The 27,938-nt window shown below is 37.1% G+C and overlaps 2 protein-coding genes across 6 annotated transcripts in view; one reads left to right on the forward strand and one right to left on the reverse strand.

The window, feature by feature from the left end:
- Window positions 1–21,328, reverse strand: part of MFSD8 (major facilitator superfamily domain containing 8) — a 34,359-nt gene extending 13,031 nt beyond the window's left edge. Inside the window, exons 1-7 of one of the 3 annotated variants that reach the window (XM_014839193.3) lie at window positions 21,132–21,328; window positions 15,585–15,676; window positions 11,256–11,299; window positions 5,298–5,538; window positions 4,302–4,415; window positions 2,341–2,485; window positions 1,282–1,337 (exon numbers count right to left, since the gene is read on the reverse strand). In XM_014839193.3, the coding sequence (XP_014694679.1) occupies window positions 1,282–1,337; window positions 2,341–2,485; window positions 4,302–4,415; window positions 5,298–5,538; window positions 11,256–11,299; window positions 15,585–15,676; window positions 21,132–21,196 (757 nt within the window). In that variant the 5' untranslated portion in view covers window positions 21,197–21,328. The remainder of the gene's footprint in view (window positions 1–1,281; window positions 1,338–2,340; window positions 2,486–4,301; window positions 4,416–5,297; window positions 5,539–11,255; window positions 11,300–15,584; window positions 15,677–21,131) is intronic. The other 2 variants (XM_044767258.2, XM_044767259.2) reach the window with 2 other exon arrangements.
- A 38-nt stretch (window positions 21,329–21,366) lies between these two features.
- The window catches only part of ABHD18 (abhydrolase domain containing 18), a 37,598-nt gene continuing 31,026 nt past the window's right edge, over window positions 21,367–27,938 (forward strand). The window contains exon 1 of one of the 3 annotated variants that reach the window (XM_070504738.1): window positions 21,367–21,687. The gene's annotated coding sequence lies outside the window, so the exon portion shown is untranslated. Of the gene's footprint in view, window positions 21,692–27,938 lie in introns of all 3 variants that reach the window. The other 2 variants (XM_070504733.1, XM_070504732.1) reach the window with 2 other exon arrangements.

Raw genomic sequence — 27,938 nt, forward strand, 5'->3', positions numbered from 1 at the left:
AACTTTTCACCTTTTAAAAAAAGTAGCTCATACCCACTGCTGGCACGTTCTCACCTTCTTTCCTTCCTTCCATTTTTCATTTTGAACAATATCAAACATATCCACATATATCCATCCCCTAGGTTCCACAATATTTGCCGCACTTGATTCATCTACCCCTTCCTTTCTTTCTTTCTCTATTTGTTTTTATAGTGTTTTTCACTGGGTAAGTCCAAAATTTGTATCTCTAGCCTTGATCTCTACTGCCAAAATTAGAAATGCCTCTGAAATTTTTTAGCTTTTCTAGTGTAGCAGTATGTGCAGCTAAATCCAAATTGAAATCATCTCATCTTTCAGACAATCTCCCTTCCTAACTTCTTGTTCTTTCCCATTCTTTCAATTATCTAGAATCAAAACCTGGCAGACATCTTCAGTAACTCCCTCTAAACCTTAATATTCGCTATTAAGAATTTTGGTTTTTTCCTTCAAAACCTCATATCCATCCCTTCTCCATTCTCAGCTGCTGCCCTAGTTCAGGCCTTCACACATCTGGATTAGCCTCACATGGAATCCACTGTCATACTTCTCCTTTGTTCAAAAACTTCCTAGAGCTCCTCACTACTCTGCTCTCGACCAAACTACTTTTAACTTTACCTCCCACTAGTGCTGCTGTGGAAACTAAGTGAAATAGCTAGGAAAGTTTGGTAAAATTACACTGAGTCTTTTCCACAGCTTTATAAATTCTTCGAGGGCAAGGACTGAGATGCATTCTTTTGTAAAGGGGGGGAGATACTCCCCAAGGAGGACATAATTAGTACTTAAATAAAAGTTAATTTAGTAAAATCTACCTACTTACCAGACTGGGTACCTATTTTTGAGTCAGAGAAAGATCTAAAGGACGAGAATGTACATCTGTAGAGTATACCAAAAGAATAAAAATACAAAAGAGAAACTATACCTATTCCTACGATTAAGGGAGCAAAGAACTGCTTGAAACAAACACATCTGGGAGCAAAGTTACTGAAATCATCCCAAAGATCACAAAGGTTTTAGGATATTGGCTTTTCAAAAACCAGATGAAGTGATTTTTAGCAACCGTTTTAACTTTGTCAATCATGGACACAAATAACTGATATGGGTATGCCTTTTTTTTAATCAATTTAGGTAACTTTCAACTTTGACGATCTTCCCCAATCACCCATTATATTGTCCTCAGAAGCAAAATCCAAGTAAATACCAAAGAGAATCATTAGAATCACTTTGATGATGTTATAGAAATTTAGTCAAACAGCTTAATAGTACCTTCTTCAAAATTAATACTTTTACATTGTCGTCCTGAGTCATCCACACGATGTTCTCTTAAAAAGAAAAACATAAATAGCGTATCGATGAAAAGCTTAGTATAATAGAGAAATGGCTTAAATTAATTACTAGCCTTCTATTTTTTCACATTCTGATATAGTTTCTTTTACTGGCTTCTGAGTAATAAAAGTATTACCAATGAGATACAATCAATAAAATTAAAAAGATACAAGTTATAATTCTTATTATATTATCACATAAAATGAAAAGAAATACTCAGTTCATCTAAAAGCACACATTATCTACCTTAATCAGCATTTGAAGTTTTCCCAGTGAATTTAAACATTAGTTATAAATGTTTTTGGACTCTTGGATAAACCACTCTAAAGAAATACAAGGTAACAAAACTTCTGTAATTTAAAAAAATTTCTTCTAATATATAAAAGAGATATACATTACAAGAAACTTTTGTATTTACGGTTGATACTAAGCATTAATCTACTTAAAATGTTGCTTTCATGCCATCCCCCTACTTAGAAACCTATACTTAGAGCCAGCCCTGATGGCCTAGTGGTTAAAGTTCAGCACATTCCACTTTGACAGCCTGGGTTCAGTTCCCATGCATGGAACCACACCATTATGTCTATCAGTAGCCATGCTGTGGTGGCAGCTCACATAGAAGAACTAGAAGGACTTACAAGTAGAACATACCACTAGGTACTGGGGCTTTGGGGAGGGAAAAAAAAAAAGAGAGGAAGATTGGTAACAGATGTTAGCTCGGGGCAAATCTTTCCCAGCCACAAAAAAGAGAAAACTTTAGTTAGTAAATCAAGACCAAATCTTGATTCTTCAAAGACCTTATAATCTGTTCTCATTTATCCGTTTGTTTATTATTTTAGCTGCAAGTACCACATGCATCAGCTGAACAAAAAATATGAACACAACTTTAGACATCAAAAACCAAATAAAGATTTCATAGGAATAATTATCCTCCGATAATAATAATGCTTATTTATTTCACAATCTACAAAAGTAGTTTCAGCATTTCTATCTAATTACCTTAATATAGCAAGGATCAGAATAATATTTAAAATTCCCAGGAAGGCGCCAAGTAAAACCGGTGCAGTGTACATGTTTATCTGCAGCTTAATAGTATCCCACGTCACGCCCTTTTCTCCAATGAGTGCAAAACAAGTCTGAAAAACTTATTAAAATAAAATGTATACAGATGAATCATTATACAGAGGCATAGGCTTAAAAACTGTGAAAGACATTTACCACAAAATTGGAACTATTATGGAACCATTCATCTACATCATGCATCTCAACAGGGATGAGAAAATTGGTTTGAAGGAGGAGGTGAAAAATTTACTTTTTCTATATAAAGCCTGAATATGCATACAATACACAATAGATATACAATAGATCTGCGGTATTAAAATTTCATGGGATGGAGTGATTAGAAAAAAAACTGTCCAAAGAGGCTCCTTGCAACAAGAATGAAAAAAAGGTTGAGAAACACTGATGTACATGTATTCACAAAGAATTATATCTAAGGTAACCTGTCATTATTTTCCTTTTTAAAAAATTTATATAATTTATATAATTTCTAACATAAGTTATGAAAGTTTAATCAATTTCATTATAATAAAGAAAATGTCACATTTTGTCAATATTTTAAAATATTACTGTGTATATGGCATTATATATTATAGTATTTTAAATAATTAATAATAATATTGAAATTTGGATCTGTGGCAAAAATCGGATTGGCAGAGTACTGGTCTGCTCTCTGGATTAGATCTGTATCTGGCTCTGCCAATAATTTACATGTAACCTTAGTGTGAGGATTCAGTAAGACGTCACACCTAAAGCACTTAGAACAATGTCTAGCACATAGTAAGAACTCTCAGTAAACGTTAGAGCCTGTTAATGTGGTCACTAATACTGGAAAAGTCATCTGATATTTTCAGGCCTCCGTTTACTCATCTGTAACACAAAATGTTTAAATGAGATAATCTTACAGTGCTTCTCAGGTGTCAGTTTCTGAGAGCCTAAGTGTACACTAGGTGCTGTGCTAGACGCAGAGGGTCGAGTGCGAAATAGAGGAGACCCAGATTAGGTCCTCACGTACTTGATGCCACAGTGGTAGTGGTAGGTTCAATTATGCTACATTGGCGTTTATATTTTACTCCAGAATACTAAACTATAATGTTAGAATCTGGTGAACGAAGAATTAGATTCTCTTCTGTTGAGCCTTTTTTTGGTTAAAGAGAAGGAAGTAATGGAAGCTGGGGTGTTGATGGAGTAAACTGAGTTGGTTTCAAACTGATGATATTCATAACTGCAATATTCAAAGCATGAGACAATTCAATGGTTTTTTAATGTTATTCTTGTAAAAAATGACTAATTTCTCTACTCAAAAAATTAATTGGCCTTGGGGAAGTATTAAATCTTATTAATATTTTTTTATACTCAGCTAAAGGATTTTCTCCCTTTAGAAGAAGAAGAAAGCAGTAAATCTTTTAAAAACTCTTTCATTTTCTTCAACCCTAGAAAAGTCTTAAAGGTATAGGCAAAGGGTAAAGAAGGTAAAGAACCTCCTATAGCTTTCCTCAAATCCTTCAGTTGAAAGAATTTTGTTTCTAATAAATGGAAAAAGAAAGCAAACTCTTCCAGAGATGTCAAGCTAAATGATTATTTCACAGAACCTACGCTTTAGTCAGAGAGAATTAGGTTTGAACTTTGATTTCCCATTTACTATCTGGCTGACCCTGGAGAATTTACTTAGATTCTCTATGCCTTGGTGTCCTAGTCTGTAAAATGGGACTAATGGCACTTAATTTAAAGGACATGAGTTAACATATATAAAGAGCCTAGCCTCACTGCTGGATCAAAAAATATCAGTTTCCCTCCCTTTCCCTTCAGCTATGAAGTTTTACACTTGGATTTTGTTTAACATTTGAACCTCAAAAGTTTTCCCAATTCAAATTCAGGTAATGACAAGTGAAAACACCTACCTGGACCTAGAATAAAACCCAATGCTTGACACGCACTTGTGTTTGCCATGGAGCCTGTTCTCTCCTGAAGGGAAGTAGCACCAGCAATATACGATCTAACAACTGCCACATTTCCTGAGAAAAGACACAATAATCCAAAGTGAAAGAAAATATCCTTCAGTTTATAAAACTCAACTTAATTTGGCTTTATACACAAGAAATATATAGTACAGTCACTGCTTTCTCTTTATGATCATACAAAGCACATATATTGAGCAAATGCATCAATTAATGTAAAATATTACTTTTAGTAATAAGAAAACACAGTTAAAGATTTGAACAAATGAAAAATGGCATTATGGGAATGTGAAACTTTTTTCATCATTTATTGAGAAAGCACTGAGTGAATAGCATACTACTTGATTACTACAACTATTTTTAAAAGAAAGATGTCACAAACTCTGCATGCTTAGACCTGTAATACAAGAAACAAAAATAGATCCACTAACAATTCAACTTAAAACAATTTACTGAGCACTTATTATGTTCAAGGGACTCTGCTAGGGACCACAGAATATTTTAAAAAGTCATAAATTTTCTCAAATTACAAAAAGTTTACACTCTGGTTGGTGATAAAGGATGAAAACCAAAGAGTATATAAGCAAACAAAACAAAACAGCAAAAGAGTATATAAGCCAGTGCTGGAGACATGTGGGAGAAGGAAAGATCCATTAAGGAGTAGGGTAGCCTAAGAAAGCTTGAAGATGTGGAACTTGAACTCAGTCTTGAAGATGAAGAATGATGGGGACAGAAGAGAGAAACAAACTATAAGTAATGGGAACATCGTGTACAAGGTGAAATGATAGGAGAAATATCTGTCTGTTTGCAATGAGAGATCTGCATGCTGAACTGTGGGATATGAGACTGAGAAGGGGTGACACCAGGTGAGAGAGGGCCAAAAATGTCAGGAGGAATGTGAATCTGACACAGCTAAACATATACATACAAACATATTACCTGCTCCAAATCCCACCAATCCTCGAGCAACCAACATGTAGTATTTATTATGAGAAGCTGGGAGGTGGACATATGCATAGAGGCAGTTGGCTGCCACCGAAATGAAGATGGAGACAATAAGAGGCTCTTTTCTTGGTCTATAATTAGACCACAAACCAAATATAGGTGAAGCTACCATCTGGCCGAGACTAAACGAAGCAATAACCCAGCCCAAAAAACTTGCATCAGCTGTCTCATCAATCTGCAGAAAAAAGTACAAAGCTTTAAGAATTATTATCCAAGAAAAGTAAAGCTTAAAACCTAAAGATGTTTTTCTGACCATGTAACGTTTCCTATTTAAAACAAATAAAAATGATAATGATAACATATAAGTTTTATAATGCTCTTACTTACAGTAGCTTCTGACATTACAATTAAATGTGCTAATAATTCACTACACGCAAGGAAAAATGCTTGGGAAGCTTCATCTTTTAGAATGATTATGGAAATTTCTGGTTCATAAAAATCTTGTTGAAAAGATAATTACATTATAAATATAACAATATCATAAAAAATAATATGCCATTCTTTAATTCTTATAAAGAAAATACAATTATTTAGACTTATGCTACTCCATAAGCTAAGCAGCTATTAGCATGGTAAATCATTTTTTTTAAACTGAGCACAATAGTCAAATGCTTAAAGACAATAAAAACACAAAAGCCGAATTAAACCTTATTACTACTTCTTCCTTTCGACACAGACAATTCAGGATTCTAACACTTAAAGAAGGTTTATATATCATGATCAACGTTGAGGGGAGAACCAAATAATTAAAATTCAGAAAATGAAATATTTTCAAAAAACAGAAGATTTTAGCTTACAAAAGGGACTACGGAATAAATGAACAGATTATTTCACTCAAATATGGTAGGCTATAAAGTACTTTGGGAAAATAAGAACCACTAAATTTTAGGAAATAAGTTTAAACAGACATAGGTTAAGTGGTAGAACAACTTGATAAGGAAAGCCATGGCCTTTTGTTTTCTAAAGATATTTCTAAATAGCTTAAAATGGAAATATTCAGGTCGATTTTGGTTTGTGGGAGGTGAGAAATAAGAGTGAATAAATATAATGATACATAATATTTAAAGTTCTAGCCTTAAAAGTCTCTCTTATTTTAGGCACTCTGCTTTTCATTTTCTACTTGTATTTCCTTTAGCTCCTTTTGTCCTATTAAAATATAAAACAAATATTAAAATATGATCTATAAAATATTAAATTCATGTCATAGAAATTTTAGAGTTAACTTTCAAAAAAGCAATGAAAACTCAATTTTAATGTTAAACGTGCAGTGGTTTGAAAGTAAAAGGTTGAAAGTGTCTTTCCAGGATGTCAACTGATCATAGTCAAGTATCCATTTTATGGACAGAAGTGAGCTAACTGTCGGGGGTGGCTCTAACAATAGTAACAACATTTGCTAGAGACCAGTGGAAACTTTTATTTTAACTGGATACTATTCTTTACAGTGACTGGAAACCTGGAATCTGTTAGAACTCTGCTAGAATTGTAACTGGAGAGTAAAATAGTTTGGGAGATACAGGTTCTACACTACAACAGGTGTCACTTCAGTAATTGAACAACTGTTATCTGTGCTCGGGTGTTTCTCTCTTACAGTAACAAAAGCATCTCATTTCTGGTCCTCTGGCCACCTCAGATGATCTCTATCATGCTGTTTTCAGAATAAAATCTAAACTTCTTATTATGAAAAACTAGCTTACAAGCTGGCCACTGTCTCTCCTCTCGCACCTCATCTCTGCACATTTGTTTCCCCCAGTTCTAACTTCTAGCCATGTAGAACTGTTTGAAGTTTCCAAAATGAGCCAAGTTCTTTGCCTCCAGGCTTTGCACAGGCTCCTCTACTGCTCCTTCCACTAGCAGTGCCTTGCCAACCTCCTACTCCCGGGCCCCCACCTTTCCTTCAAGTGACCAACTTCTGCAGGCCTTCAAAACTCAGCTCAGGTGTACCTGATTTTAGAAAGTCTTCCAGGATCTCCTTAGTCTGGATTAGAAACATCTCTCTAACCCCCAAGTCTGTGTGTGTGTGTGTGTGTGTGTGTGTGTGTGTGTGTGTGTCTTCTTGATCCCCCTGTGTCTGTCTATCCGTGTCTGTCTCTCTCTCTCTCTCACACACAGACACACACATCGACCATACTTTTAGACCTTTACCCACTTACGCTGTATGGTAATCATCTGTAAACTTGTTTGGTTTTGCACACTTCAGTCAAAGTTGGATCTAAATCTTCTCCAAAAAAACAAACTCCAAAGTGGATGTTGTTGAATTTCAAAACATTCTTCTCTAAGCATGTTAATAACATTGTCAAAGTCAAAGTTCTAGAAATCTTAATGCTTTGCTATGGGAGCTAAGATATGAATATGGATGTTCCAAGCCTCCTATTTACTTATAGATTATTGCTTATTCATTCAATTAACAGTCACTGAGGCCTTCTCTGTAACAACAACTGTGTGCTAGGCAATAAGGATACAAAGATGAGTAAACACAGTTCTTGCCATTAAGGAGTTTCCAAACCAGGCTCCACTTGGTTCTGAAAAATCCTGTATTTGAGTAGCTAAGAAAAAAAGGTAGCATGCTTTAATTCCTTATCTGTCAAATGAAGATAACTCCACAGAGTTGTTATGAGAATTATCTGAGCCAATACATGTACAGGGCCATGTCAGGATAGAGTATGCACTCAATGGATGTTACCTATACAATATAAAAACTAATATGTCTTAGTGTTTTATTTTCACTAATCAGTTTTATTATGGCTTATTATAACTCATACATGAGTATTCCCACTATCTCCCTGGGCCTGTAGAATAACCTATTATTCCAATTCAAAATCTGGGTTTAAGAATATGAGTCTTCCTGGAAATCAACCCCACCTCTAGGTAACACAGCCTAAGGAATCCCTCGGCTGACGGCTGTCTACCAGCTGGACCAGAAGTACAATTCAGAGATTCACAGTAGTGTCAAATTCCTTTCAGACAGACAATTTACTGTTTCATTTTGGGTTTTTTTTTTTGGCCTAACTTTTTATCTTTCTCACAGATGGCTTTTTTTTTTTTCTAAGATTTTCTTTTTTTCCTTTTTCTCCCCAAAGCCACCCGGTACATAGTTGTATATTCTTCGCTGTGGGTCTTTCTAGTTGTGGCATGTGGGACGCTGCCTCAGCGTGGTTTGATGAGCAGTGCCATGTCCGTGCCCAGGATCTGAACCAACTAAACACTGGGCCGCCTGCAGCGGCCAGGGGGCCAGCCCCTCACAGATGGCTTTTAAGCTAAGTAATATTTGGCAACATACTATCATAAAAGAGATACTAGCCTTAAATTAAGAATTAACATTTTAAGGTAGTAGGTAACATAGCACTGTGGTTAAGGGTCCGATTTTGGTTTCAGATAGGCTTGGCTCTGCCATTTTCTAGCTGTGTGGCCTTGGGCAAGCTACCTAACTTCTCTGAGTCTTACTTTTTTCACTTGTCAAACAGGAGTGATAATAACCACCTCACAAGAGCCATTACGAAGATCAAAAGATGATTTAGGTGAAAGGTTTAGTACTGTGCCTGGCACACAGAGAGTTCTCAATAGTATTATGAAATAACTTGAGAAAATTAATTGGTAAGTTTTTGGTGAAAATGTTATATTTGTATTGCCAAAGAACTAGTTATAAGTTTATATACTCAATAAATTTACCTTTGAAGAGCTTTCAAATATCTGGAGAAAGGAGTATACCTTTTCAAAATCCAACATATTGTGCTGAGTAGACCTAATTATTGCAAATACTTTTCTTTCAAGAATTTTGAGGTTAAGTAGATTAAATGCAGGGACCATAGAAATCAAAAGAGTTTTGATAGATGGAAATATATCTTTAGCAAACATGGTGTTCTAGAATTGTTAAATATTCTGTTCCAATTCCAATAGCTCTGCCAGTGTGGAAAGAATTTTTAGTGTGATGGGTGAAAATTTCATGTAATATAATTTTTTAAATTAATTTTCAAAATACCAACTAAAATGTGGCTCCAAATCAGTAAAAAGTAAATTTGTATTTTTCTTCTTGTATTCCTTTTAAAATTTCTTTCAGATATTTTAAAAGCATTTTCAAAAATTTAAAAATTCATAAAAACTAAAAAATATAAAATGAAATACAAAATGTTAACAAATTTATTATATCAGAGGTATTATTTTAATCCCTAAATATTCATCAAATATGTCTAGTATTTTTGTTGAAACCATCTGACCATCCTACCACTCTAGTAGGGAAGTTAAGTAAACTCTCTGTAAACATACTTTTACAACACTCAGTGATAAGTGTTAATGATAAAGGGACTTGGAAGCATGTAGGAAAACCTTCGAGCCCAAACTGGGGTGAGGTACAGTCAAAAAAGGCTTTCTAGGGGCTGGCCCCGTGGCCGAGTGGTTAAGTTCGAGCGCTCCGCTGCAGGCGTCCCAGCGTTTCGTTGGTTCGAATCCTGGGCGCGGACATGGCACCGCTCATCAGACCACGCTGAGGCAGCGTCCCACATACCACAACTAGAAGAACCCACAACGAGAAATATACAACTATGTACTGGGGGGCTTTGGGGAGAAAAAGGAAAAAATAAATCTTTAAAAAAAAAAAAAAAAGGCTTTCCAGAGGAGGTGACAGTGGAGCAAAGCCTTGAAGGATGAATAAAAGATAGTGGGGAAGGAGAAAGGAAGAGAAGGACAGAGGAAAGGAGACATGAAGGGAGGGAAACCATTCTAGAAAAAAAGGAGAGAAATGTGTAAAGACCTGAGGAGCCTAGGTTCATCCAAGTAGAAATATCTAATAAATTGCTGGTCATAGATCTCATACGGGCCAAGGCTTAGGATCTAGGCTAAAATATACACGCAGGCACACACCAACCTCTGGGGAAAACCAACACATAAGGAACAAGTTGATGAAAAATACACAAAAGGATTTAAGAACAAATAGAGTTGAGAGCAAAGCCAGGACAGAGAAATGTCGTGGAGGCTAAGAGAGGGTTGCAAGAAGTAGGGAGAGGACAACAATGTCAAACATTACAAAAATGTCACCTAAAGGAAGAACTGAAAAGTATCTAATTGGTCAGCAGTTAAGTCATCGGAGACCTTAACAAGAGCATTTCAGAGTAGCAGGGGAGGTCATCAGATTGTAGCAAGTTAAGGTGTGAACAGGAGGTTAGGAAAGCACAGAGGAACTCTGTCAAGAACCTTAACTGAAATACTGTTACAAAGAAATTATGTCTCCAACTTAACTATTGATTTTTAGTAAGTTCATTCTTGGAGATTTAAGATAGAATTGACAGATATTTACACTATGTTATACGTCAAATATATTTTTTAAGAAAAAGACAGAATTGACAGGATTTGATGATCAATTGATGTCAGGGTACTCGCCAAGCTTGCACTTTCTTGTCACCCTCTCCTCCCCATCTAATAACCACAGCATCAAAATACATATAATGTATTGTCTATTCTTTTCACAATGTCACCGGACATCCCAAATTAATTCTATGGGAAAGCATGAAATTATTTCACAGAAATATCATTTGTACATTTTGAGAATTCAGATTATGTCTAGTTTAGTTTCCTTTTTATTTATGAGGGAGGGAGTAGAGATGGGATGTGAAAGTGGCTAATAAGTAGGTGACCACACATCTACATTTGCCTGGGGCTGTCAGGGTACAAGCTTATTTTCCTGGAATAGCACTCCTTTCACTTCAAGAGTATTCTTCTGGTTTGCACAATAAAGCATATGGTCACCTTACTTATAAGCCTCTTTTGAAGAATTATTATCTCAAGTTATTTTAGTAAAGATTAAATCATAGAATACCAAAGAGACTCTCTAGAAAACTCTTAACTACGTGAGTTACTAGTACCACAGCTACTTAAGAGAAGAATAGACTGAAGTGTACAAACCTTTTGGAGATATGGCCATATTGACATTATCACAATAGAAAACCCTGGAAAGAGGCAAACTCTGTTATTTATACTTAAAATAATTTCATCACCATTTATAGATACAATTCTTTGAACTATAACATAGATTTTAAAATAGCATTCTGAATTCACAAATTTATGCCCACAAATGTCTAATGTAATAAGCATTAGGGTTTTACTTATCAGAAGGAAAATAAATAATAAAGGCTTGAAAAGAATGTATTATAGTCCTTGGACATAATTAATATACTAAAAGCTGGGGCCTTATTTCCCCTTACTCATATGCCTTTATGGTAAATAGAAATTACTGAAAGCTTTGTTAAGTTTTTATAGCAGAAATGAATGGAAGAAAGGCCACTTTGTTATACAGGAAGTGCTAGACTTCTAATCTGTGTTGTTTGGGAGAGAGAATTGACTAGAGGGGAGATTAGGAAGAAGGAAAATGAACATCTAATGGGGGCAGTGGCTTTAAGGAACAAGGATTCTTCAGATGGCCATATCTTAAAAGAAAATTCATTATCTCTGCTAGCCTTTTTTGCTTGAGAACTGTAATGATAAACCCCAATGCTACTAGTAAATTTTAAATGTTAGGCACATCCAATCAAAATTCTACAAAGGTTATTTTTTTAAAAAACAGCTTTATTAAGATATAATTCAGATACTAAAAAAATTATCTGTTTAAAGTATACAATTCAATGGTTGGTTTTTAGTATAATCATAGATATGTGCAACCATCACCACAGTCAATTTTAGAACATTTTAGTCACTTCAAAAAGAAACCCTGGGGGACTGGCCCCGTGGCTGAGTGGTTAAGTTCGCGCACTCCGCTGCAGGCAGCCCAGTGTTTCGTTGGTTCGAATCCTGGGCGCGGACATGGCACTGCTCATCAAGCCACGCTGAGGCAGCGTCCCATATGCCACAACTAGGACCCACAATGAAGAATGTACAACTATGTACCGGGTGGCTTTGGGGAGAAAAAGGAAAAAAATAAAATCTTTAAAAAAAAAAAAGAGATTAAAAAAAATTACTTTAAAAAAAAAAAAAGAAACCCTGGATCCTTTAGCTATTACTCTGCTACCCTCCATCCTATCCCTCACCAGCCCTAAGCAAACACTAATCTACTTTCTGTCTCTATAGATTTTCCTATTCTGGACTTCCATAGGAATAGAATCATATCCTGTTTTGTCTTTTGTGTCTGGCTTCTTTCTTGGCATAACGTTTTCAAGATTCATCCACGTTGCAGTATTATAAGTACTTCATTCCTTTCATAAAGCCTATTTTAAAAAATAATTTGATAATTGTTTCATTTTAATGTATTTTGAATTGACACATTAACTTCGATGAAAAAAGAACTGAAAGAGTCAACTAATATTTGAAATCAAGGCTACAATTTCACAACTAAGAAACCTGTAATCAGGCAAAATGTTTAACATGTTCATTAAAATCTAAAGTTAAAATAATTTTCTTTTTTTGCTGTTAAATTTGGAATTATTACTTATAATTTTAGATAACTGAGTACTAAAAATTAGAAGTGTTTTAAATGAATAAACAATCTACTGCAGAGATTGCTACCTAAACAACATTCATTTGCCCTCTTCGTTCTTCCCGAATTCCGATTTTATTCAGGTATCCATCACTCCTCCACAAAGCCACAGGCTTTAGGGGAAACTGTCTCCACCCCAAATGCCAGAGGGTAAATCCTGATAGTCTAGGAAATTCAGTCAGGGTAATCCCACCATCCTAGCTGATGATGGGTTTAGAAAGTGACAGTAGCCCAGTTCTGCCCAGTGAGAAGGGAGGGGAGGTCTACTTTGGGACCTCTGGGGAAGGACACCTCATCTCTGTGGAGATTTAAAAAAAAAAAAAATCCCTCTCAATCAATAAAAATGACCATGAATGGATATGACACCTGAAACTGTGGCTGCAACCTTGCTGTAGCCTTTGTTTTAACCAAAAAAGTTATTGGGAAGCAGAGCCAAAGCCCCAGTGAACTTCACCTGGAGTTGTCCTAACATGGATATCTTATAAGAAAAAATAAAGCACTGTTTAAGCCAATGTGAGTCAACATTTTTTTCCTGATATTTGTAGAAGGCATCCTAATAGATACACAATCCAAGATGAAATTGTATTACAAAGAATTGTTGAAAATATCCTTCATTTTGTACTTTTCTTTAGTTGTAGCTTTATTTAAAACGCATTTTTACTCAGTGCTGAATCATGAAGAAGACTAGCAAGTGAGAGAGAACAAGAGGGTGACCGAAGCAAACAGAAAAGATACAGAAAACAATTTAGTGAAACGACCTTCACTATCCATCTCAGGGAAAGAAAACACTTATAAAATTAGTGCCTACAGACTTAGAGAGTCTAAGCTTGGAAAAAAAATAGATTCCCTAAAACTTTCCTTTACAAGTGATCACCGTATTGATAATTTCTATATATTTTCATTCTTTATCATTTTTAACATGATAATTACAATTCTTAATGTTAAAAACTTTTTTCCTCAAGTTGTTTTAATTTTCAGTAACTATATTTTCAGAAATAATGTTAATAGATTGAAATGCATCAAGCTATATAAATTAAGATTCTTGCACTTTACTTTTTGTATGTTATGTGTCGACCTAAAAATTAAACGAGGTTCACAGGCAACAAAAGAAAAAAATAGATAAATTGGACTACTACATCAGAATGAAAAACTTCTCTGATTCAAAAGACACAATCAGGAGAGTGAAAAGAAGAGCCCTGGAATAGTAGAAAATATTTGCAAATCATATATCTGATAAGGGGTTAATATCCAGAAAATATAAAGAACTTCTACAACCCAACAATAACAACAACAACAAAACCTGATTAAAAAGTAGGCAAAGGATTTAAGCAGACATTTCTCCAAAGAAGACATACAAATGGCCAATATGCACATAAAAAGATGCCCAACATCAATAATTATCAGGGAAATGCAAATCAAAACCACAGTGAGATACCACCTTGCACTTATTAAGATGACTACTATTAAATAAACATAAAGACTTGGTGTGGATGTGGAAAAATTTGCACCCTGCCTGTTGGTAGGAATGTATAAATAGTGCAGAAGCTATGGGAAACAGTATAGCACTTCCTCAAAAAATTAAAAATAGAATCATCATATGATGCAGCAATTCCACTTCTAGGTATACATGCAAAAGAACTGAAAGCAGAATGTTTAAGAGATATTTGCACCCCCATGTTTACAGCAAGAGGTGAAAGCAACCCAAGTGTTCAACAGATGAACGGATAAAGAAAATGTGGTATGTACTGAAGAGGATCAGAACACGCCACCCCAAAATATGTCACTTTGGCATACTGATTATTTTGAGCTGAAGGCAACTAACAAACAGCAGATGCAGGAACAGGGGCTCTGTCCTCCCCCTTTCTGCCTAAAAACAGGGTATAAATTTCTTGAGAAAGGTACTCTCCAAGTACTAGAGAACATTCTTATCACTGGAGAAGGAGAGTCGATGCTGAGATGAGTCTGCACAAACCAACCTTACTACGATAACCCTGATCTTCCATTTGTTTCCCCCATATATTTCCTAGTCACTTTCCCACAACTTATCACCCCTAGAAGCCCAAATCTCTTTCCTTTTTCTAGTCTCTTCTCCAGTTATTGCCCTTTGCTAAAATGGTATATAAGCTCCCAAGTCTAACCATTTCTTTGGAGTTTTCACTTCTTTTCTATGAAGCCCCCTGAGTCATGTAAAAACATTAACATCAAATAAATTTGCATGCTTTTCTCCTGTTGATCTGTCTTTTGTCAGTTTAATTTGCAGGCCTCAGGTATATAACCTAAGAAGGTAGAGGGAAAGTTCTTCCTCCCCTACAATACATACAATGGACTATTATTCAGCCTTAAAAAAGAAGGAAATTCTGACACATACTACAACATGGTCGAACCTTGAGGACATTATGCTAAACAAAATAAACTAGTCACAAAATGAAAAATACTGTATGATTCCATTTATATGAAATATCTATAGTAGTCAAATTCACAGAAACAGAAAGTACAATGGTGGTTGCCAGGGTCTTGGGGTGGGTGGGAATGAGGAGTCATTGCTTAACGGGTATAGTTTCAGTTTTGCAAGATGAAAAAGTTCTGGAGATTGGTTACACAACCATGTAGATATACTTAAAATTTCTGATCTTAGAAATGGTTAAGATGGTAAATTTTATGTTATGTGGTTTCTACCACAATAAAAAGTACTTTTAAAAAATTAAATGGTGTTAAAATATATTTTATCTGAATTTTTTAAATTATGTATAATTTCTAATACTTACCGACACTGCTGAGAAACATAGTCAGATACAGAATCCTGATAGATCTCCATCGGCTCTTATAATGCTCCTCAGTTTCTATAATATCCCCTTCTCTAGGTTAAAGAAGAAAAAAGTACTACAAAGTTATCTCATTATCTGCAAATCTTTCTGTGGCACAGTTTCATTTTCTCTCTCCTAAAGTCATGAAAATGATATGATAGAGAGATAATTTACTAATATTGGTTTTTGCTGTATTAATTTATCTATGACTAAGCATTATTTCTTTGACTTTCCATGGATTGTATTTATGCATCATTGTACACAGAAACTTGGGAGACATGAGGTAGCTCAAAAAGGCAAACCATTTTGAGAAGCAATTATTTTGCTATTGTTGGCATGCTACAAGTTTATCAGTCAAGAGTGTTGAAATTTGTTAACTGACAAACTGAATAAAGTATATCAAAATAAATAAAACAAACTAGCGACAAGAATTAGGTGGGATATACAATTACTAAGTATTAAAAGATAATTACTATCATTATGACATGCTTTACTTGATGACAGCAAATTAGCTTTGCTGCAGGAAGCTACTTTGGCTGAGTGCTTGGAGCAAAATGAATGTAGAAGTGATACCGGGAAGGTTTGATGTGGCCTATGACATTCCTAGCTCTGGACCTCCTGGAACACTTGCCTTTGGTCCAACATGCGTTACCAGACAAGTTCTATTAGTGGACCACAGAGAGACCAAAGCTCCTCCAAACTGGGCTGATCTTTCAATAGGCCTGCGACCTGGACTAAGGGCAGTATATTAACCAGACATCCTACTTCTGTCAGGTGATAGATGAGTGGGTGTACTCATTACATTTTCACATATGCACACAGAAAGAGTTAACAAATTTACCTTAATTTGAGCATTATGTTTTCAAATAATTAAGATGAGTACAACAGACAAAATGACTTATGTTCCAAGATTATTTTCTATAATAGACCTTATAGCTGTCAAATTAGTCTTCAAAAACGAATTTTTTTTTTTCAAATGTGATATGACTGGGAGCAGTAGAGAGGGAAGGAAGAAGAGAGATAACATTTACTAGAGGTACTATGTGCCAGGTATATTAATTCCTGATATAATATACATGAACTGCTTAATGCTATAAATGCCATTCCATAAAAATAGACCTTCCCCTGTAATGTAGTATACCTTAAAAATAGCAGAAGCCCAGATGCCCATATTTGGAAATCAACTACTGGAATTTGGAATACATAATGCAGATAATTGCATGAAGGCAAAAGGAATGCACCATTCAATGCCACAGTACTGGATTCTGGTATCACTTTAAGGCAGTGGGTTAGTAGTATATTTTTAATGAACCCATTATTATTTTCTGGAGATCAGAAGTTAAACTGATCATCACTAATAAGAACTATCATTAAAATAAGCCTGAAAATTTTCAAATAACTATTTTGCTCAGATCTTATCTAAGTTAGGGAACCAAGAGAGGAAGTAAATAATTTGATTCTGAAAGAAATGTAATAAAATTGTTTGTTTGAGTGACTTCAACTTGATTTAGAGCTTAGTCAAAAATCTTTCTTCTTTTAATGACAGCGATTAAACATTGAAGGGATGACAGAATTAGAAAATCACCATTTAATAACCAGTCTCCAGGTAATAATGGATGAAAGCAAGGATCATCAATGGATCCCAAAACAAGTAGTTGGAAGGTTGTTGAGGACAAGATAGTCACAGGGCCTCTAAGTATCATCCCACTGTCTAGTCACTAATCACAAAATGGAAAATAAGCCTTTATAATTGAGAGGTATGGCAGTCACCCTCTTAACCAAGTGGTCAACCTTGGCATCCCCAATAGTGGGATGGCCTGGCATCCGATGCCTCCTGACACAATATATTGAGTTGTTCTCAACATAATTCATGGGATGCTCTTGCCAGAAATATTTGACCAGGATCTATTCAGAAAGAAACAGTCCACAAATCCAGAATGTGAGATATTCTACAGAAACTGACCTAGACTTATCAAAGGATTCGCTGTCAGCAAGAACAGAGACAGAGGTCAGGGGACAATTTTAGGTCAGAGAAGCCTAAAAAGACATAACCAATGCATGAACATTAATTGGATCCTGTTTGGTTTTTTTTTTTAACAGCTACAAAGGACATTTTTTGGAAAAACTTGAGTGTAGTCTGTATACTGCATGTTTTGAATTAGTATTGTATTGTATTTCTAGCTGCGGTAACAGTGATGTAGTTGTGTAAAAGAATGTCTTTGTTCTGGGGAGATGCAGGCTGCAGATTAAAATACTTGAGATAAAATGTCATGACGTCTGCAACCTACTTTTAGGTAGTTTGGCAAAAGAGGTGTGCGTGTGTGTGTGTGTGTGTGTGTGTGTAGTAACAGAGATACGAGCAGTGTGGAAAAGCCTAACAATGACAGGGTGTACAGGTGTTCATTACATTGTTTTTTTCCACTTTTCTATGGATTTGAAATTTTTCAAAATAAAAAATTTTACTTTTTCCTTCTTTTTAATTCAAGAAGTATATCTTTGCTAAAGAAAAGTATCTTTCTACCTTGTTGGAGAGAGTAGGAAGATAGGAGAATATAACTGTCCTTCGATCAAGTTACCACTTTTATTACATTTTCTTAACTTTGATAATTCAACCAACCGTGTCACGTATCTCAGATTTGAGTTTCTAAAGGCTTCTTTCTCATATCGCCAGGGCATAGGAAGGAACATTGCACTTCCAAGGCGATTTGTTTAACTTTTTGATTCCTTTCTATTATCACTCTGTATTCTGGTACTAGTTCTCTATTTAAGATTCTTCTTCAAGTAAAATTGTAATGATACAGGGTTTTGTCCTGTTTAACATTTTCATTACAAACTATAATACCTCAAATGATCTTATGCTTATTAAACTTGTGACTTAAAAACCAGGAGAAATACAAGATATTCTAGAGTGAACTGATCACCAAAATAAGTTAGATAAAATTTAACAGGAATAAGTAAAAAGTGCCATATTTAGGTTCAACAGATCAAGATCTAATACAAGGAGCCTTGGGTAAGCAGTAGTACTTTATGTGCAAAACATGACTCTGGATTTACTGAGGGAAAAATAAAATTACACTCTTACCAGAGACAGCATCTGTGATTTACTGAGGGAAAAATAAAATTACACTCTTACCAGAGACAGCATCTGTGAAACAGTGAAGAGCAAAAAAACCCCCATATTCAAAGAAGAGAAAAGAGTGTGTGCTCACTGACAGAACAGTGTAATGGTATAACAGTGTAGAGACTAGAAGACAAAAGTTAACTGAGAATGTTCTGTAAGGATATGCTCTATAAGACCAGAAGTCCTAGTAATATTTGTTTTACAGAGACTAGGCTAAAGTTGCAAAGAAAAATTTTAAGCATCTGTAACATTTTAGGATATTCTACAAGAGGAATCAGCAAACTACAGTCTTCAAGCCAAACCCAGACAATCTTTTATTTCTGTAGGGCCTGTGAACTAAGAATAATTTTTACAGATGAATATTTGTGATCAAGTAGATGATCGAAATATTAACCTTGAACTCCAATTAAGCAAAATGCCACCCCCCAAAAAGAAATTCTGTGCCTCTCATTAATAGACTTGTATTACAAAAAATTGAATTCATTTATTATTTTTTAAATTTCATTACTAAAAAATTTTGTGGAAATTTGTTTTCTTTCTTGTTATCTAAGAACCTATATAACATCTTTGATTTTGCCTCTTGGCCTACAAAGCCTAAAATATTTACTGTCTGAGACTCTACAGAAAAAATTTGCCAACCCCTGTTCTCTTAAATGCTATAGATGGGGTGAGTGGGGACCATGAGGACTAAACCAGACCAGTAAATTAGAACCTACTTTCTCAGTGAGGAGAGGTTGGCGGTGAACTAGACTCATGTTTTTATAACTTACTCAAAGTGAACACGGCTTGCCAATTGTACACATGTTCACTTTACTGGAGAATCTTACCATGTTTTTAAAGACAGTATATTTATTGAATTATTCTCAAAATACTCCCTGTTTATTTTCAAAACGCTAAATCTAGAACCTCAATCAGGTATTGTTTATGTACCGAACATCTGAATTTAGATGGACCCTAATGGCCATCAATCACTTGGAGGTAATCAAAGCTAAGAGTAAGAAAAAAAAATTCCTTTTCTAAAGCAGGCTTATTTGGACAAGGTGACAGAACGTACCACATGACCACACTGAACCAAAACTCAAGGATCCTAACATCTATCTGGAAAACAGTCAAGAAACAGGAAGAAGCAAAAGGACTCTGAGAAATCCAAATGTCACAAAATTCACACACTTAAGCTCGTGCACTTGACTAGTAGGAGAGATCGTTAGCCCTTAGTGATGGCTTCTGTGTTCTAACTGCACACAATTCTATTACGCTTAGATATAGTTTTCAAAGCAGGAGCAAACTAGATGTCCCAAAATAAAATTGGGAGAACAGAGGTTGCTGACAGCAACAAAAACAGGCGTTTTTTGATGACAAAACATGATGAGGGATAGTCTGCCAGAAACAGAATAGGCAGAAAAACTAAAAAGCACACATAAAACTTAAAAAAGTATAGCAGTGTAGAATAAAGTAGTATAGAGGCAATTAGTCCCAAATGGCTCAAAACGTCCTGAGGACATCACTCCATTACAATACATTTCAGTATTGATATTATCTGTAACGATCTCAAGATAAAATAGAAATAAAATTGCATTACATATATTCTGATTAGTAAACCACAGACCAGAAAAATACATTTTACAATGAGTTTCAAAGTGGTTAAAATAAAGGTTTGGTGCGTAAGAGGGACAAATGAGCAAAAATTAACATGCTCGTAGACAGTTTGTGTATTTATTAGCTAATTTACTTGATATAATTATTACACGTTTCAAAGGAAATGATACTTAACTCCGTTTTCCTAAAGGCAAACATACATACTACTTAACTGCATAGTAAGAGACAAACTAACAATTCTGAACTATTGTCCATAAACTAGAAGCAAAACGACCAGAGTTATAAGGGTCAAAATACACTTCATCCCTTAAATGCTAAAAATTTAGTTTTTATTTATATACTTGGCATAGGACAAGGGTGAGCCCATTTTAGACAGGCTTACTTGCTAACAAAGTATCAAAAAGTTAGGCAATTAGATCCATACTAAAAGCGGTATCTTTAAGTATCGATTAAAACTCTCATTTCGGAACTTCTGTGAAATATGTAAAGAGATCAGCTCTGTAAGGCCAGATGCAGAATGCAGTGGCCTGGCGGGGCCACGCCGCTGGAGTGAAAGCCCAGGAGGCTGCTGAGTTTCCCTAACTCCTTCCCCAGACACGGCCGACTCCCGGCGCCGCGGGGCCGGACGCCCCTTCTCGGCAGAGGGAGTGCATCTCCCGGTCTCGCGCGCCCCGCCGCTGGCTCCCGCCCCCCTGGCAGCCCTTGTTCGGCCCGGCGCGCTTGACGCCGGGAAATGGGATAGTCCCAACAGCCGAGAAGGGTGAGGGGGCTTTCCCCCAACATCCGCTCACCTGCTTCCGGGTGTGTGGTCACCTAAGAGCGGCTCCTGCTCAGCCTCGATCCCCAGGCTCGCCATAGTTACAGTGCCCACAAGGCGGCGTGAAGCCAACTCTCGCGACACCTCCTGCTCCCTCCCATTCTGCCCGGCCAAAGCTGTCAAAAGAAGCCAGCAAATACGCGTGCGCGCCTGGCGGCCAGAAGTGGGCGGAGCGCCCGGAGGTCAGAGTCCGGCGTGCCGGCGGCGCGGGAGTCCGGGTGGCGCCGGGCGGGAAGAGGTCAGAGGCAGGGCCCTGTGTCCTGGTCCTCCTCCTTCGGGCAGCGCCTCTCCGCCTCCCGGGACAGCGTGAGCAAGAGCCGAGGAGGGTTCAGGGGCGTGTCCAAACGGCCACCCGGCCCGGGCTCCCAGTCTCCTAGGCTTCGCTGACTGCGGCCCCTCGCTCCTGCGTTCCCGCAGAGGCTGCAGTCGCTGCGGTTGGGGCTTGGACGCCAGGCGAGTCCCGGGAGCCGCGGGAGCGGCGGTGCTGGGAGGCTCGGCCGGCTGGACGGCAGGCGCCCGCCGAGCGGCCAGTAAGTAAGTAGCGGGTCGCCGGCGCTCTCCGAGCCGCTGGGCGCGCTGCGTACGTGCCAGGAGGCAGGGACTGGAGGAGCGGGGCTCGGCCGGAGACGCGGGGGTCCGGGGCGGGGGGCGCGAAACGAGGCCGGCATCCGGGGTGCGCTCTGGCGGTCTCTTTTCCCTGTGGAAGGTGGAGGTGGCTGCGCGCTCTCGTTTCCTCGCTCGGCTCCCTGCAAAGGCACCTTACCGGTAGTGCCTTGTTAGGGCCTGAATGGGGCCCTCAAGATGGGGTCCAACCCCTTCTAACCTGCTGATCCCCAGATCCGCACCCCATCGCCGCCTGTGACGACTGGGGGCTTCAGCCTTGCAACATGCCATTCAGCAGAGCCTGCTCCTGTAACCTGGGAGTTAGAAAAGGCACAGCACCAGTTTTCATGACCAGCTCCTTTCATCACAAGGAAGATGACATTTTTAGAAATACAGGATTTTGTGGGTTTTTTCCCAGGAGATCTTGATGCTGTTTCTTTCCTGGTGCTTACATATTAACATGTTACCCCTACAAGTAGGCTATTAAGTGAATTGGTAGTAGTCATTATGTGTGTCATAATGACTGTTTTATTAGCGCTAATACAGTCTTATGTTATTTCATTTGATCACAGCTGTCCTATGAGATAGGTAAAGCAGACGTTTCTATTTTACAGAGAACTAAGGTCCAGAGAAGTTAATAAGTTACCCACAGCCGCTCGGTGTGAAAGTGGCAAGAGTTGGGATCCAAATTCAATTCTTTTCAAGCGTTATTTATGAGCACTTACCCTATGCCAGGCCCTATACTAGTTATACGTTGTGTTGTATGCCATCACTTCTGATCTTTGTCTTGTTTGTGACCTTCCTGTGTGTATCCTATCACGCACATCCCATTGGTGAACAGCTAACCTTGCAATGCATCTTCTGAATTCAGACCTGACATTTTGTACTTGGATTCAGTCTTGCAAATTTGTTTGTAACAGCTCACAAAAACATATCAGATTCCTGTGGTTGTCTCCAAGAAGGTACATGGGTAAAAAAATAGTAATTTTTGCCATAATGTTGCTTTACTGTATCATCAGCTTCTTTTTTAGTCCCTGGAGTCTAAAACAGTGTATGGCACATATATATATATATATATATATATATATTTGATAAGGGACTTTTAACCAGTATTGCACCAAGCAGGATAGTTGCTAAATAAATATATATTGAATGAATGCTTATTGAATTACCTCATTTCATCCCTACAACAGTCGTCTGAGGTGGGATTGTCTCGAGCACACAAGGAAATTGAAAGGATGGAGATTAACTTGCCTAGGGTCACACAGCTAATAAAGCAACAGAACTAGTATCCAAAAAAACACAGGACTCCAGACTGTAAAGCCTGTGCTCTTGACCAACAGCCTTCCTGTGAAAAGAATGTTAAGAATCTTTTCCTGTGTCTCTTAAAATCTGTAAAACAGGGAATCAACTTTTATATAAATGAAATAATTTGTTAGTATGTATTAGGCCAGGTATTCTTCCCCTTTTATAGGTTAAGGTGGCTTACTCAAGGTCACACAGCTAGTGGAGGAACCCAGGTCTTCTGACACTGCTATTTCCATTGCTGCCTCCAAGTGATGACTTTAGACGACAAAAGTACATGGAATGAGTGTATATAAAACTGGTGAACTCTAAGTAAGCACTGTTTATTGTACCAATAAATAAAAAGAAAAGAAAAAATAATTCCTTACGAACACACACAGCCCCCAAAGTAAACATTAAAATAAAAACTTTTAAAAAACTTATTTTTGTTAAAAGTCCATGGAAAAAAAGAGCTGAATTTGAAAAGAGATTAGATTATTTGCTAAATGTTGCACATAAGGATGAGACAATCCACCTGTTGGATTTCTTTAACTGACCACTTAGAATAGATAGCCACCCCACTTAACATTCAAATAAACTTCCTATTTTTCCCAATATTCTCCTGTATAAGATTAAAAGGAATTAAATTTGTTGAGGTAGCATAGTAGATTTTAGTAGTGGAGATCTGCGGTATTTCTAAACTCTTTGTTTGCTATTTAAACTTGTACAGTCATGTGCTGCATTGTGTTTCAGTCAGCGATGGACTGTACATATGACAGTGGTCTTAGAGGATTAGTACAGCATAGCCTAGGTGTACAGTAGGCCATACCATCTAAGTTTGTTAAGTTCTGTAGGAGGAAAAAATTTTCCTCTACCTTTCCAGGTTCTTCTGGCTGGTGTAAGAATTAAAGTGACATGAGACAGATTAACAGGAAAAAACCAGACAAAAGTTTAATAACATGTATAGATGGGAGAAACCCAGGAAAACCAAGAAACTTGCTACAAGGGCCAAAGTCCTTATCTTAAATGCCATCCTCAGCTAAAGACAAAAGAAGATTTTTGGGGTGGGGAGAGTCAGAGGTGTCAAAGGGAAGGCAGGCAATTCACACGTAGGTGAAAAGGGGCAGACATTTGGAAAACAAGTGTGTGTCTGGCCACACAGAAACAGAACAACACAGAGGGAAGCCCTGAAACAGGCTTTTCTAGCTTCCTCCCTTTCTACCACTTAGTTCATGCTATTTGCTAATGTGATAGCTTGCTCCCTGAGACAGGTTTTTTTAATCTGAATTTTTAGGCAGTTAAGGGGGTGATAACAAGAAAAACTTTGAGTCTTTTGTTTCTTAAAAATAAACAGCCTAAAATAATCCTCATGTCAAAGAGACATTTTGAGGTGACAAACTTTATTACCCTTCAGTGCACTCTATGATGTTTGCACAGTGATGAAATTACCTAATGACGCCTTTCTCAGAATGTATCCCTGTTGTTAAGTGATGCATGACTGTTGAAAAGAAGTGATTTAAAAGTGAAGTTATAAGATGAAAGTAGGTCTGCATTTTTGTGGAGTAAAGTTCTTGTACATGGTGGTATTTTTTTTAATTTCATTTATGCCTTTGAGATATGCATTAACTATATGAGGATAAAAGTCTAGAAAAAATTGAGGTTGTGTTGTTTAAATGCTTACATACCAGAGTGATGGGAGATAAAAGTACTAGATGGCGTAATAGATGTTGAGTGCCACTTCAGCAAAACAGCTCATTTCTAGGAAAGACTTTCCATTCCTTGGCAGTGTACTAGAACTTCTATTTTTGTTTCACTTTGTTTTTCCCTTTGATATTGGCTATATAAAAGTATAGATGATAATTGTGTCAGTTTGGCTTGATACGTTCTTCAAAAATGGGTCCTGTTTCTGCAAAAGCTCACTGGTGTCAGTTCAGGGTGTTTAAGTATCTGGTTTGGCTCCAAATGGTGCCTCTTTTTTGGTAAATTGGAGTTATCTTTACCCTCGGCTTGAACTATTATCTGTTCTTGGTGGCACTGGATAGCAATTAGCCCTGCAGAGAAAAACCTGCATGTTTAGAGCATCCCAGAAAACCTGGTCTTTTATATTGTTCTTGTAACTGAAATGAAGTTTAAGAAGATCTGTGTAACTCCAGACTCCAGAACCAAACTTAAGTAAGTTATGTGTGCGTTTGATTTGCTTTCTGTTCCTCATTGGCCAGTTGTTTACTGGCAGGTAAATATAGCAAAGAATATGCTGGCTGTAGATTTGGAGTACTGACTCTTATGGCCTATATTAATAGAACTAAAGTGAATTGAAAAGCTTTTCTAGTATGGGGTTGAAAATTAGAAAAGACTAAACAATTTAGGCACATAATTAATATGGTGCTTTACAAAATATTCGAAGGGTTCATTGTTCTCAGGTCCTTTCCTGCTTCCCTTGCAATTTTCTACTTTTATATGTTTGTTTTATTTTGTTTTTATCTAGTACCACCTAGAAGAATATTGCATAGAAAAATGGGATGTCTCTTGAGCAGTTTAGTACTTGTCTTCTTACTGTAAAATATGAGTGTTGGAATTTTGGGGTTTTTTACACTAACATGGAATCTACTTATTGCCATTCATGCCATAGATGTTACAAAGGAACACAATGACCCCCGCAGCCTTTTCCTGCAACTTTAGAGAAAATAAATGGCCTATAAATACTTGCAAAAGACAATGAAGTCCTGTGTTATAATGACATGCCACTCTTCTACTGCAGTTTAATCAATTTACACAAAAATGTATCACTGCTATTTTTTGAACAATTCCAGAAAGATCCAAGGAGTAAAATAATTAAAATCATCATTCATCACTCAGAATTGTCTTTCCTTATGCTATAGAACCCCGTGATTAGAGTTACTTATCTAAATATATAAAAAGAGTTGTCCTCTTATTTGGAATATGGAACACTAATTCAGAATTTTGGTAATTGGATAAAGAATAAACTGTTCCATTTCCACCCCAGCTGGGTATAATTCAGTTTAACTCTGACATTAATCACCCACAGATTAACAACACAGGAGTTAGTGCAGATCCCACAAATTAAGGATCAGTCCTCCAGGCACCATTACTACTGCTGCCAGCCATACTTCTGACTGATTTGGGTACAAATTTGGGGTTTCCTGTGACCCCTGTGGATGGATAATTTGCTAGAATAACACAAAGAATTCGGAAAACCAATATACTTATTATAAAGGATACAATTTAGAAACAGCCAAATAAAGAGACAAATGAGACAAGGTATAGGAGGGAATGTGGAGTTTCCATTTGCTCTTCCCCTGGAGTCAGGGTTCATCACCATCCAACAGATCATGTTCATTAACCGAGAAGCTGTACCAAACCTCAGTGTCCAGACTTTTTATTGGGGTGTTCATGATTGATTGGATCATTGTCATGTGATTCAACTCAATCTCCAGCTCCCTTTCCCTCTTGAAGGTCAGGCTGGCCCAAAATCAACCCTCTAATCAAATGGTTGGTCTTTCTGGAGACCAACCAGAAACTATCCTGAAGCTCTCTAGGGATCCACCTGGAGTCAACTCATTAGCATAACAAGACACTGCTATCACTCAGGAAACTCCAAGGAGCTCTATGCCAGAAAGTGGGGTGAAAGACCAGACACATTCTTCGTTCTGCCACACTGACATTTGCCCTTCAAGAGAAAACTACTCAAGCAATTTAAACATGTAGTACATATACTTGCTTGATTTTAGTAATTGCACTAAAGTAGAAAACGTGTATAATGAGGACAGCATTTCAAAAGGCAGTTTGCCTTCTACCATTTGTTTAATGAATAAAAACCAAAATACTAAGAGGCAAGGGTTTCTATCCTGTTTGGGGGGATTTTTTTTATTTTTGTGGGCAAGGGTTTTAAGTGAAGGGAAATACATAAACATGATGTAGATAAACTTTCAAGAGCTCCCTTGCTTATAAACAAATGATTATTCAGGTCTATGGAGTTTATTTGTTGTTTGTTTTCCTATTGGTAAGAAAATGGGAAGAAGGTAATTGTCACCTCTGGTATTGAAAGCCTTGAGGGTGTCAGCCCAGATGTTCTACTCAAAGGGTGAGAAGTACAATTGTTTTTCTCCCATGATTCTCTAAGGTCTCTAAGGTGGCCCTCATGATCCCATCTCCTGATGGTCCCACTTTTGTGTAATCCCCTTCTTTTGAGTGTAGACAGGAAGGACCTATGATTTGCCTTCTAACCAACAGAATATGGCAAAAGTGATTGGATGTCACTGCCATGATTGTGTTATATTATGACAGTTGATGAGATGACATTCCCATAGTTACATTAAGTTATGTAAGACTATGTCTTGCTAGCACGCTCACTCTCACTCTTCTGTTGGCCTTGAAGAAGTAAGCTGCCATGTTGTGAACTTCCTATGAAGAAAGCCATGTGGTAGAGAACTGTGGACAGTCCCTAGGAGCTGAGGGTGGCCTCTGGCTGACAAACAGCAAAATATTGAAGTTCTCAGTCATATAGCTGCAAGCAAATGAATTCTACTAACAACCTGAGTGAGCTTGGAAGCCGGTTCTTCTCCACTCAAGCTTCCAGTTGAGAACACAGCCCAGCTGACACCTTGATTAAACCTAGATGAGAGCCAGAAACAGAAAACCTAGGTACGCTGGGTTCTTGGAAACCAATTCTCAAAAAAGGGAGAATGAGAAGATGGGAGGAAACCAACTAGATTAAGAGATTTGTTCCACAAATTCTTTTATTTTAAGGCCTTATTAAAGCCTTCAAATATTTAAATTATACAGTGCCTTTTTTTTTTTTTTTTTGCTGAGGAAGATTAGTGCTGAGCTAACATCTGTGCCAATCTTCCTCTACTTTTTATGTGGGTTGCTGCCA

This window comes from Equus asinus, chromosome 3 (assembly GCF_041296235.1).
Source record: "Equus asinus isolate D_3611 breed Donkey chromosome 3, EquAss-T2T_v2, whole genome shotgun sequence".
NCBI lineage: Eukaryota > Metazoa > Chordata > Mammalia > Perissodactyla > Equidae > Equus > Equus asinus.